We start from the raw sequence: 12,647 nt of genomic DNA, 5'->3' as shown, positions 1-12,647 counted from the left end.
TAACAGCACGTGTTGTGTTATCTTCACTTTGAACTGCCACCAGATATTATTTTGCAGCTGTTTTATTGTAAGTGGCATCCTGAAATCTAAACAAAAGAGTGTCTTAATGGCAATTTCAGCAGATTTTTAATTTCCTGAGAGAATTCAGCGGGACCACAAAGGGAGAGCACATTTAAAATGCAATGCCTTTATAGGAACATTTTCCTCTTTCAAGCACTTTTAGCTTTTGGAATTTTTATAATGATTTCATTGAACTTTCTAAAAAAATGCAGCAAAACTCAAGTGAGTTGAAGAGACATTAAAGTTTCTGCTCACAAACCCCAGGTAAACACCACAAGGACTGTTCCTCTGCAGCTTCTGTTACCCACCTCAGACTTAATTCAAAGTAAAAGTCATTTGGAGCAAAACTGTGGGAGAGTACACAAGGGAGAAGGTCACACCTGGGATTTCCCTGGTGATCAACATCCCACTGCAGCTCAAACTCCACTGGAGCTTCTTGCTCAGGAATGCAGTGAGTAACTAAATACCAAGGGAAAGGCTTGCCAGGATGGGGCAGCTAGTGGGGAATTTCTCTAATCATGGCTTTAAAGTACAAAAGCCATTCTGCACAAAGGACTCTTTTCTTGGCTTGGTCACCCCACACTATTTGTCCACAAAGACAAGTTGTAAGTGAAAACCAGGTTTTGTAAAAATCCCTGGAGCTGTGAAGGAGAAATACAGAGCTGGCCAGATCCCTCATGCTGCTCATTGCCTTCCTCTGCCCCAACACATTGGTTACCCTCACAAAAATACTATTCCAGGCATTACTGGAGCATCCTGATGACAAAAGATGGAACTTTAGTGCACATTATCACAACACGGGTGCTGTTATTGTTTATAGATAAGGCTGAATGGCTAACGAACTCAGGCAGACTCACATTTAACTCTTTTTAGGAAACAGACTTTTTTCTCAGTCATAAATAAGTAAAAAATAAATTACATCCAGAAAGCAAATGGCAAACAGATGAAAACCCTTTGGCTCTCTGCTTGAGGACCTCCCTGTGAGCAGCCCCAGAGCCAAGCCAGAAGAGAAGGGGCCCCCAGCCAGGCAGCCCAAGAGGGCTCAGTGCCCATCAGACTGCAAGTCTGGCATCTGGGGCTCTCCTCTGCCAGGCAGATCCCCTGGGGGCCAGACACCAGCTCAGATGCTTCAGTTCTCATGGGAAGAGAGGAAGGGCTCCATGTTCAGCACTGTAATCAACAGTGCCAATGCTGCCAAGTACAAGAGCACTTTGAGTAAAAATCCTATTCTAAAACTGTGCTTCACTGATGCATCTTTAATCTGCAGGCAGAGAAAAGATGCTTGGATAGCCAATTCCAGTTTGAGGTGCATTTATTTCTGTTGCCAGTTTCAGGCTATGGAGCACATCTCAGAACTATTGAATACCCAGAGGAGTAACTATGAGCTGCAGATGTCAGTTTCCCAAAGCAAAAGCTGCTTTATATCCTTAAATCCAGGAGGGGAGGGCAGAAGGAATAACCTCAGCTGCTGTGGGTGCAGAGAAAGGGTGGGCCTTCCATCACTAACATTCACCACCTTGAAGAAAACATGCTAACATCAGAGGTAAATAAAATTTTTGAGCCACAATAATTTCTACATTTTACTCCACCCATTTGTGACCACGCACAAAGCCACTGCTTTCCCAAGCATTGATAACTTAACAGTAAAACAGAGAGGTAGAACAGCAAATCAAAAAGATAACTTTCAAAACATATACAAATCTCAAGCAAATGTGCTGGCAGAGTGAGGAAAGAAGAGAAGAAAAGGTTATTTGAGGGATTAAAGAAAGAAGCAAATCTGAAATTCTCAGAGAATGCAGATTCAAGAAAAACACTGATAAACTTCCTTTTGGACAGGAAAAAAGATTCTCTATGAAGCATTAAGAGTGGATTGACATCTGGCTTGCCAGATAACAATATTCTGAGCAAACAAAGCCACATACAATGTCAGTGACAACCCTGAGATAAAAACCTCAGGTGCTGGCATCTTAACAGATGTTGTAGTGCCAGAGCTACCTGTGCTGCACTCCCCCCTCGAAGCAGGGAGATGATTAAGCACTGCTTCAGCCCAGGATAACATTCCAAAGGGCACTTTAAAGAACACTGAACTGTTTGCCTAGTGCCTGGTACATTATTCTAGTGGCAAGGCCTGCTTTTCAGATCAGCACTGCAACACTTCATGTGGGGTGTAAGGTCAAACTCAGCCCTGGAAAGTCAGTATCCTTTATCCAGGCTTTCATGTCTAGCACCAATTTATGTAGTGCCAGGAAGGAGAGATCTCTAGAGGACAGCTCTGAAGTCTGAATCTCAGTGAGACACAGAATTGTTAAATTAAGTCCAGTCAAATTGATGAAAAGTGAGATGGAGAGAAAGTGGAACTGCCTTCTGAGCCAATGGCTTTGCCTTATTTGCTATTACACAGCTCTCATCAGCCCTGCTGGCTCTGGGATTTCTAAGCTCACAGACAACAAGAGGGCACAACTGGGTCTCAGACATTTCTCCCAGAGCTAGAGTGCTGTATGTGAAAGCTAAATGCTTTATTTCAGTTCTAAGAGGAGATTTAACTGTATTTCCAATATTGCATTTCAAGCCTGCACATTGCAAAAGCTGAGATGTTCTGCAAGAGCAGCTGGGTAGCTCCAGTCTGGTGTACCCAACTCTTGGCAAACTGTGTTCTCTTTTCTTCTCCCTGTCACCTGCTCCAAATGACACACCTGCTTGTGTCATTTGGTTCTGGGGCAGGTCCTGGTGAATTTGACAGAACAGAAATCATCCCTGATGTAGTTTCTACAGAATGGTAGTCACCCATGCTTTGCAAGGGATGAAACTGAGCCAGTGGCAGAAACAAGGACATGATCTCTTAGGTAGTTCTAGCACCTGAAAAATAACTTGAAAAAGTGCTAAAGCATTTCTCCCAAAGGTTGAACTTCTTCTTAAAATCTGTTGATTGTAATTATTTTCACCTACCACAAGAAGAAAACCTGAAGACCTCTTCCCTGCACTCATATCTTTTCACTCTTGGCAAATATTCTCAGGCCCAGGGACCTCATTTAGAAGTCATCACTTTGGTTTTTTATCAACCAGTGTTACCTTGTCCAACAGAGGGCAATACAATGAAGCAACTGCAGGTCAGTCAATAGTTATTTGCTAGCTCAGTTTTTTTAATTTCTGTGTGTTATTCTGGTTGGCAAAGAAAATCTCCATATTGGCACCTGTTTAAAGAACCAGGGCCAGTCAGATCATCCCACTTACTCCCTGCATTGTGTAGTACCTCAGGTGCTGTTTTTATTATGATACACCTTCCATTCAAGTGCCAGACCCCAACTTCTACTGAACATGTCTCATTTAACTGAGGCTTCCCAACACAGGCTTTTATGGGAAGTAGGGCTGTACAGCTTCATCCTAAAATAATGCCAAGCAGCAAAACACAAATAGTTTCACTGGGTTTTATTCAAGTTCTTTTTTGTTATACCTGATTGGCCATAATGGAAAATTTAGTTGTATCTGCACTCCTGACTCCATCAATAAGACACTTTATTTTCTTACTATTCTGAAGCACTGCCCAAGCTTCTGCTAATAATTTTGCTTGACCTTTATTAAAGACCAAGCATTAGCTGGCAATTAGATTTGGTGATCCCTTTGGTGATTGAGGCTCAGTGGTTTACTGTGAATTATAAATAGTTCAAATGTTTCATTATATTTATTCTTTATACAAGCTCTGTGGCCAGGTAAGCACTGACACGATATTCACTGTTAAATGATCTCATTAAGCTTCTTAATTTAAGTGGTGCAACACTTCACCTGCCACATTATCCAAGGACTCCTGCAATGCACATTAAACATTCAGCATGAATAGATGCTCTACCATAGTTCACCTTGTTGGGAGTGAAATTTCAGTCCCTGAACATAAGGTTGACTACTTTATGCTGTTTGTCAGAGACAATAAATAATGCAAATAGATAGTCATGTAAAGTAAGAGGTTGAAGACATCAATAGCTTTCCCATAAGGTTTTGAAAGAGGCTGTCAAAAGAAAAGACTTTTAATTATGAAAAAATACCACTAAAATGAAAAACAAAGTTAAGGAAAAGGAAGGAGGTGCTGTTTTCTTTTATTTCTTTGTGAATGCAATGACTGTGAGAGATGATTTCTTGAGAACCCCGCAAATCTGTTTATAATTATTCACAAGCCCAGAGCAAAAGGTGGGACAGTCACACAACCTCCCATCTCTGAGTTGCTTGTGGAGGTTTGTTTTTGGCCATTTCACCCCTCCTTTTCCTGCTGAGAATCTTTGACAGAGCTGAACGCATTCAATGTTGGATAATGCACCACATCTTTTCACTTAGGCCAACAAATAACATATTGCCTCTTGATTAAAGGGAAACACTTTTGTTGTGTTAAAGGAAGCACCTTTATGTCCAGACTGTTTGCCAGTGGTTTGTACTCAGTAAGAAGGAGAAGCACATGGGTTAGAATCTCCTCTGTGCTAGTGCTGGACTCCACAAACAAAACATTCAGGCATGAGGAGGAATAATAAGGGTATTTGGATTTTCCTGCCATACATATGTTTTATTGTACACATTTTTAATTGTTTCCCTCACAAAATGAATAGTTCTAATATTTTTCCCCCATGCCTTTATATTTTATGATGCTGAACATCTGCTTTTGGACATCTCTTCTGAAGGATGAAAGGCTCCTGGCAATTCTGCTGTAGTCTGTGAGCAGACCAGACTGCTCCCTGGACAGATTTAGGCTTCATCATATTGTATTAACCCCACATATTGAGTATGGCTTTTTTGACTTAGAAGGCTGGATTAGCTTTTATTATCAGAAGAGAAGTAGTAAAGGTTTCAGTATTACAGATGGAATGGCAGATGGGAAGCAAAAGCTTAATATGAAGCAGCTCTGGATAAAAACTATTAATCCACAAAATTCATATGTTCTTATGCAGGGAAACCTAGCAAAACCCACTGCAGTATGGCTAACCAGAGAGAAGTATAAAGTGCCCCTAGCCCATTATCTGACAAATCATGGCATGGGGTCTGAAAGAAAAAAATAATCCCCCAAACACCCTATTTAGTATTTCCTGGAAAAACAATCAGTTCTCTCTGGGTTATGCAGGGAGGTAATGCGTTCCTAAAGGTTATAAATAATAATAATTTATAGCACCTCCACCATGAAAATTAAATGGACTCATATATATATATTTGATGAGACAAGACTTTCACGGTTTATAGCTGTAATTTTCCATATAAAAAGAAATACTTAACGTTACTTGTAAGTCACTGTCAGTGAAGTTGAAGCACTAAAAAGGTTTGTTATTTTTTGTTGAAGTGCATCATGGGATGAAGAGGAAGCATGTTCCCTTCAGTTCGGGTAACAGAGTGCTTTGGCAGGAAGGGAAGTGAGCACTTCAGAGCCTGCCTGGGTGCCGAGAGCCACCGAGAGCCACCAAGAGGCCACCACAGAGCTCTGAGAGCGGCTGCGAGGGGCAAGCACGACCTTCCAGAGCTCCCCCTCGAAGAAACAGTGCCTGGCATTTCTCCAGCAGAGGTGGAATGACTGTGAGACAGCATGGCACCATCACACAGACTCCGTTAACACTGGACCAACTGCAGTCTGCCCCACAAAGCCAGTGGTTGTTGGTGGCCATGTCTGCAAGCCACTGACCCCATCTGGCCCTGTGGTTTGATTTGCTCCACAGGGAGCTAGGAACAGTTCAGACTGCCCCAGGTCATGGCCTCAGCATTACATGGTGCTTAGGGTGGGCTCAACAGGATAAATGGACACCCCTGCTGGCACTAGTGTACGACCATAGCAGATCTTCAGCAAATCCTACCATTTATCCTGTTTAATTTACAATGCCATCACCTGCTTATTCCTTTATGGTCCTGCATTAGTCCACTGTTTAGAATCAATACAGTATTCCTCACCAGGAAAATGAATAATCAGGAATAACAAGTTCACTTTTCCAAAACTCAAGACATATACAGGAAACTACATACTCTCCCTTATGAGCAAGGTTCGTATGTCAAAACTGTTAGTTCTCTTCCTGTTGCACATCAAAAGTGTTTAGATAGTATGATTTCTTAATTCAAGTCCCCATGTTGTAATATCAAGGCAGTCCCAGTAACTCTTGTGCTCTAATCTTGCTCCCCAAAATGTGTTGCATTTCACTAAGAGTGCTTAGAAATGGGCATCAGCAATAAAGCCTTTTGTCAGTCCTCACAAAATCCTTCCTAAGGCATAGGCTCTGGGGGTTTTGCTATTGTTCACTTCAGTGGTGATTTCTGTCCAAGGAGCACCTTCAGGAAGGGATTCAAGCTTTGAGAGAGATCTTGGAGAAACCTCACCAGTGGAAGCATATTTCTTTTCCAGGAGTATTAAAACCATGTTGTATCATCCCTCATGAGAAAATTGCCCAAGAAAGTCACTTCCCCTTTCATTGGTTCATTTCAGCATAGAGGGAAACAGAAGCCACAAGAATTTTGTGTTTCCTTCTTTTTAATAACTCTTACAACCTAAACCTAAAAACAGTTTCAAGACACTTGGGGTTTTTTTGGGTGACTTTGTTGTTGTTGTTGTTGTTGCTGTTGGGGTTTTTTTTGGGATTTTTTGTTTGGGTTGGGTTTTTTAACAGATGATTTACTTTTGCACAATATAGCAAACTTACTGAATGCCGCTCTGAGGCCTGGGTGATGTAAATCCAGAAAGAATATAATTTCATTTAAAATCACAAGACTTATCCTGTGATGGTGTGTGAAATTCTTAGCCTGATGCCATCTGAATGAGGATATTCAGGCAACGGTCGGTGCTGAAGATATAACTGACTCCTAGTAACTTATTTGTCACTTCTACAGCCATTATCCTCCACAGAAAAAGTACTAGAATAAGGGAGAGGAGTACCTGAATCTATATTCATACCTTCAACCCTTGCTGAGACATCAAATCACACTGTTAATCAGAGCCCTGGGAGGGAGGAATCTCTCCATGCCTGGGTTTCATTTGCTGAGCTCCAGCACTTCTGGCTACTTTTGTCATCCTCTCTTGCAGGTACCCTTTTGTTGGAAATAATGACTAACTGGAGCAGCCTCTCAGTGAAGTTCCCCCCCAGGCAAATGGAAGACACACAGGGTACAGGCAGCTGGTTGAATACTTGGCTAAATTGTGGCTGTCAGACACCAGCTCACCAACAGGAGTTTTCTGCTGTAAAACAAAAGAAACTGCTCCTCTGCTTCTTGCAGCACAGCACAGACACATCATTGCTTATCTCCATGCCTCCTTTAGGAACAAAACATGTACATTCTTAAAATACTCACTGTACCTGATTGGGTAGTCGGCAGCACTGAGGTTAATGAAGAAGTCCCAGGGCCAGTCACTCATCTCCATTAAGTCCTTCATGGTCTGCAGGTAGGTGGTCAGAAGACTTGCTCCTCCCCAGATAGTGGCCATTCTCCAGGAGGTGACTCTCACGTTTGGGTACTGGCTGGCAAACTGCAGCACTTGCCGGTGCAAGTAATTGGATCGCTTTACAGGAGAAAAGAGTAATACATTCAAGTTATTCTGTCCAAAATTGTCTCTCCCTGTATTCACTAAGGGCCTACCCTACTTCTTGACTCACTGAGTGCTGCCATTGCTTTGCCCTCACTTACTGTGGCACACAACCTTCTTTTGCTAAAGGTGCAGAGAACCCTGGTTAATATTTTTTCTTACAACTACAGTAATCACTAAGGAGTGTGATTAGCTTTATTCACCTTTGTCATCATAGAGCCCAAAGGATTTTTGTAAAGGAGGTGACTGCCACCACCTCCCTTTCACAGTGTGTCACTTGCCCAAGGCACCTCAGGTCAGCTCTCCATCCAGTGGGCCACCACCTCACTCTGCATCAACTTATCAGTTACTGCTAACTAAATGTACAACAGACAGACAAGGGGAGATACTCATCGACAGAGAAGGAGAAATGAAGGCTGTTACATAAATAAGATAACAAGAAAGAAAATTAAGGGGAAAAAAAAAGAGGCTCCAAACATGTAACAGATGGGAAGACAAAAAGTGACATGCACTTTATGCAGCAGAGGTAAAGGGAAGATGAAGAAGATGACAAGGATGGGTAGACTGACAGATGGTGAGACAGGCAATTTATAACCAGTGATATATTACCTTGTCAACATGAATGTAATAAAAATGGTCTTTATGGTAAATAGCCTTAAACATGCGCTGGAGCTGCCGGGAAGCTCTGCCATGAACAACCAAGACAAATGCGATCCTGACTGGGTTGGCTGGCATGTATTCTACGGAGTCCTCATCCCACTGAACATTGTTGTTGGCTTTTCCTGTTCAAAAACAAAACACAGGACATCTCTGAGTGTATCCACAGGGCAGGGGTGCAGAGAGCAGTACACATTCCACCTCGGCTCCTTCTTCAAAGGCCCTTTGTAGGGCAGGGTGAGAACTCCCGAGGGGTGCCAGCCTGTGTCCCATCCCATTTGTACCCCTCTCCTTTGTCCCCACACGGGGCCACCACCCCTTGGGCAGCAGCCCATGCCCATGGGCCTCATCCTGAACAAGGCTGCACAAGCACGGACAAGTACCCAGATGTTTATGAGTTGTATCAAGCTCCACCTGAGTACAGACATCTGAACCTTCAAAGGAATCATCTCCAAGTTTGTGACTAGTGTCCAAAGTACTCAAACACTGATAAAGCTGATGTTCCCCCAGAAGGAAAGCCCCTGTTTAGCAAAGCTGCTTGTTCCCATGATCAGCACAGCTCTACTGAGAAGCTGGTGGAACTCTGCTACTGAACAGCTGCTGAGGATTATTGACAGGTAGCATTTATTGGTAACAGCAAATGTGCCCTGGAACATTTAAATGCAACCTGCAAGTCTTCACTTTTTCATGGAGGAGTGGGGCTCTTCCAGTACAACTGAAAATACCTGTTCATTTCTATTTTAACAGAGTAATTTCTGGTCTTCCTTTTCTAAAGCAAACACCACAGTGTGAGGTTCAGTGCTGATAAACTGAAGAGCTGGAGGGACATTTCTAATAAGAAATTTTAAGTGCTTTGGTTTTGGTTTGTGTACCCACTCTGCAATTCAAAAACCAGAACACAATGTAAGAAAAACATAATTATATCCAAAACACGACATTCATTCTTCAACGAAACAACACCATTCTTCAGTGCTCTGACCTTGTAAGGACCTTTCTCAACAAAAATAATTTAGAAAGAACCTGAAATTTTGAATACTAGCAGACAAAGCAGGAAAGTCCCTCCAAGCTGAAAATCTTCCTCCTGCCCAAATTTTCCACTTGCAGATTTTAACTACATTATTTTTTAAATGAAAGGAATAGTGTTGTCTTAAAAGATACTTGATGTGTGTCCCCCCTGCCAGAGGTACAATATTAAATTTCTAAGATCTGAGCTGTTACCAGTTTCTGCACTTAGTGCCTTTTGTGATGTCCCTTTCTCCTCCCACCTCCTCATCCCCCACCACCTCAAGGCTCCTTCTGCAGACAGTGGAGACATTTGCTGCAGGTTGTAGGACAAATTTGAGGCTGTTCCTGGGCTCAGTTATCAGACAGCCTGAGTGCAGCTACAAAGCCCACTGCACCTTCCAAAACATCTCCTAAGTTATTAAAAACACATGCTCATGTCTGTTTGATTTGATATAAGGAACATGAAAGGAGAGATTTGCCAAGAGTGAAGTGAGATTAAGAGAGAAGGAAAGACACTTTTCCCCAGGTTTTTGAAACTGGAAACATATGTTGGAAAAAGTAAACAATACCAAAAGCTTTCTTTTTTTTCCAAATGTAATAATTACAAAATAAAGGCTGGACACAGAAAAAAGACCTTTGCCTAATCCTTCTTGGGCATCTCCTCCTTGTTCAAGGCAGTAGTATAAACTTGGGAAAAACAGACCAACTGAATGTTTGCAGAGCACTGTTTAGGTGATCAAACAATTTGATGCCCTTGATTGTACTGAAATGCCCTTGGGTAACTGAAACACTCCTTTTAGACAGCCACAAGTTAGAGGTCCTGCTGCAATGGGAGCAGCACATCCCAGAAGGGAATGGTTTCAACATCTCCCACAACTCTCCCTTCAAGCTTCTCCTCAGCAGAACTCCACTAACACACTTCTCTAAGCCAGAGTCTGTGTTTCCCAGGAATGCTGTACATGTCAGAGGTGTCCCCTGTGCCTGGAACTCTTTGCTGACTGTGTCAAGGGCTCAAAGGCAGTGGTGCCACTATCCAGGAGCACACGCAGATCCCAACAGCCCCATGGAGCACGCCCTCCCTGTCCACAGCCCCTCAAGGAACATCTCTTTGCAGTAGTGCTGCTCACAAATTAATGGAACTTTATTGCCCCCTGTTATATTCAGATCAGATATTAGGAAATTTCGAGCTCCGTAAGTAATTCTTAACTTTACACAGGACACAATTTAAATGGTATTTCTTTAAAAAAACCTCCACCAATGGTTCACTAGGACTCAGAGGAATATTAGAACATTAGAAAGAAAGCTTAAATTTAATTTATTCTATAATTTGCAGTTTGTTTATTATGACCATTAGCCTACGCCCAGTTCTACTGTTTTCTCCTGTGCAGCTGATGAGCTTTGCCATGCACATGCTCAGGGTTTCTGCAGAGTGACAGGGACAAAAAGGGACTGTGAGAGAAAGAAAATGTGCTTGCAAAGAGAACTGACAGGGGAATGAAGGGCAATTGCAATTGCAAAAACAAGCCATTTTTCTTTTAAACTGTTTTCATTTCAAGCTGATGATGTACCATCAATGAACTCAAATATTTTAGTGGTTTTCATTACATTTTTGGATACCTCTCTTTCAAAATCAGTGATTTTCTGCAATGATATTCAGAAGGTGAGGGGAATTTAAAATAGTCATATTGTGGGCCTTTTATTTTAATCTAACTTGCTGTCAATACCCACACTATCATTTATCTAGCAATTACTGAGAACAAAATCCTCTCAAATTTTCACCTGAAATGCCACCTCACTGCATCAGTTTTCTCTAATGAATTCCTGCAGTGACTTATTTTGTTCTCTTCTGTTTTCTCTCTAACCTTTTTTTTTTTTTTTCCCTCATATGCTAGTTTCCTCCCTTTTCTTTTAGGTTTAGGATTTTTATACTTGCATTTACCACCTGCATGCTATTATGGCTTTTTAAAATAATCCTATTTGTGGCTGCCTGGAGTTTCACAAAGGAAGAATGATACATTTTTTCCATCTGTCAGACTATCTGCTACTTTGCTCTATACTGTCACTTCCCTGGTTTAACTCATGGCTGCTTAGCACCCTCTATTTTGCAGACTACTTCACCAATAAAGAACCAGCCTGGTTTGTGAAGAAGATGAAATTGGCAGGAAACATTCAGTTGAGGATCTGCTTACTAAAAAATACAGTAGGACTTCAGATCTGTATGAGCAATGCCAAGACCTGAATAGCTCCAGCCACTTCATTTCTATAGTCATGCAGACCAAAGCCTAGCTCATCATGTCAGTGCCTACATATTAATGAGCTGCCTCAGGTAGGAGCTCATCCTCTTCAGGCTGTTGTACAGGATACACAGAAAATGCATCAGATGACTTCACTTAACATCCTACCATTCACCAGTGATAAAAATCTAAAAGGATTTCAAGGAAGCACTTGGATTTGACAGCTACTTCAGTACATCACTACACTGCATTCTCCTCATGCACTAAAGCTCAACCTCGGTGCTGATTCCAGCTCCACCCTCAGTCACTTCAGTCCTGCAAAAAGCAGCTGCCAAGATCACCTTCTTCTCCCCCAGCAGCTACATGAATCCATGGACAGCTTTTTCCTCTGCAGCACTCCCTATTCCCAGCCTTCACTACACTTGTCACCTCTCAACATTCCACCATCTGCCTTTCAAGAAAAATGAGTCAAGCCAACACAAGAGAATTCCTATCTCCTCCTGCACAGGTCACTTGGGGCAGTCTCAGTGGGACTGGAGGTGCACTCTACCTCACCTAGAAAGCTTCTCAGAGTGTGGATATTGCCAGTTGAATGAAGTTTCCTACATGTTTAGGGAATTACCTTTTTCTGTGATAATTTACGCAGACCAGTGTTTTGCAAACCTTAATAAAAAGCCCATAATGTCAATAGAAAGTAAAACAAAAACCATAATTGCTTTTTTTCTATGATAATTTATGCAGACCAGTGTTTTGCAAACCTTAATAAAAAGCCCATAATGTCAAGTAAAGTAAGTAAAACAAAAACCATCAGTGCTCTATAAACCATAATAAACCCCCCACAATGTTAGTACAAAGTAAGATGAAACCCATGAAGAATATGATTGTTACAGTTCCATATTGGGAGCACAGCTCTACCCTCACAATTGCTTTGCACATATGAGTCAGTGGGGAGAGTGAAAGGAACATCCTCTTTATGGCCACTTGGCACAGGCAAAACAGCCCTGGCCTTGAAGCAGGACTTGCCTTAAGGTTTCCCAAAGTTTGCTGTTTCATTACACAATGGGAACAGAGGATAGTAGAGAAACTTCTCACATTGCCTTGCTCCAGAGAAACCTCAGCAGAAGGGGAAGTGCACACCCAAGCTCATCTTCCAGCCCCTGTAT

At 42.0% G+C, this 12,647-nt stretch overlaps 1 protein-coding gene across 2 annotated transcripts in view; it reads right to left on the bottom strand.

The window, feature by feature from the left end:
• The window catches only part of XYLT1 (xylosyltransferase 1), a 177,803-nt gene that overhangs the window by 54,579 nt on the left and 110,577 nt on the right, over positions 1 to 12,647 (bottom strand). For both annotated transcript variants that reach the window (XM_041401812.1, XM_041401813.1), the window contains exons 3-4: positions 8,198 to 8,370; positions 7,362 to 7,564 (exon numbers count right to left, since the gene is read on the bottom strand). In XM_041401812.1, the coding sequence (XP_041257746.1) occupies positions 7,362 to 7,564; positions 8,198 to 8,370 (376 nt within the window). The remainder of the gene's footprint in view (positions 1 to 7,361; positions 7,565 to 8,197; positions 8,371 to 12,647) is intronic.

This window comes from Onychostruthus taczanowskii, unplaced genomic scaffold (genome assembly GCF_017590055.1).
Source record: "Onychostruthus taczanowskii isolate IOZ18803 unplaced genomic scaffold, ASM1759005v1 scaffold19, whole genome shotgun sequence".
In the NCBI taxonomy this organism is placed as follows: Eukaryota; Metazoa; Chordata; class Aves; order Passeriformes; family Passeridae; genus Onychostruthus; species Onychostruthus taczanowskii.
The sequence above is the reverse complement of the archived record's forward strand: the minus strand, read 5'-3'. Positions and strand labels throughout refer to the sequence as shown.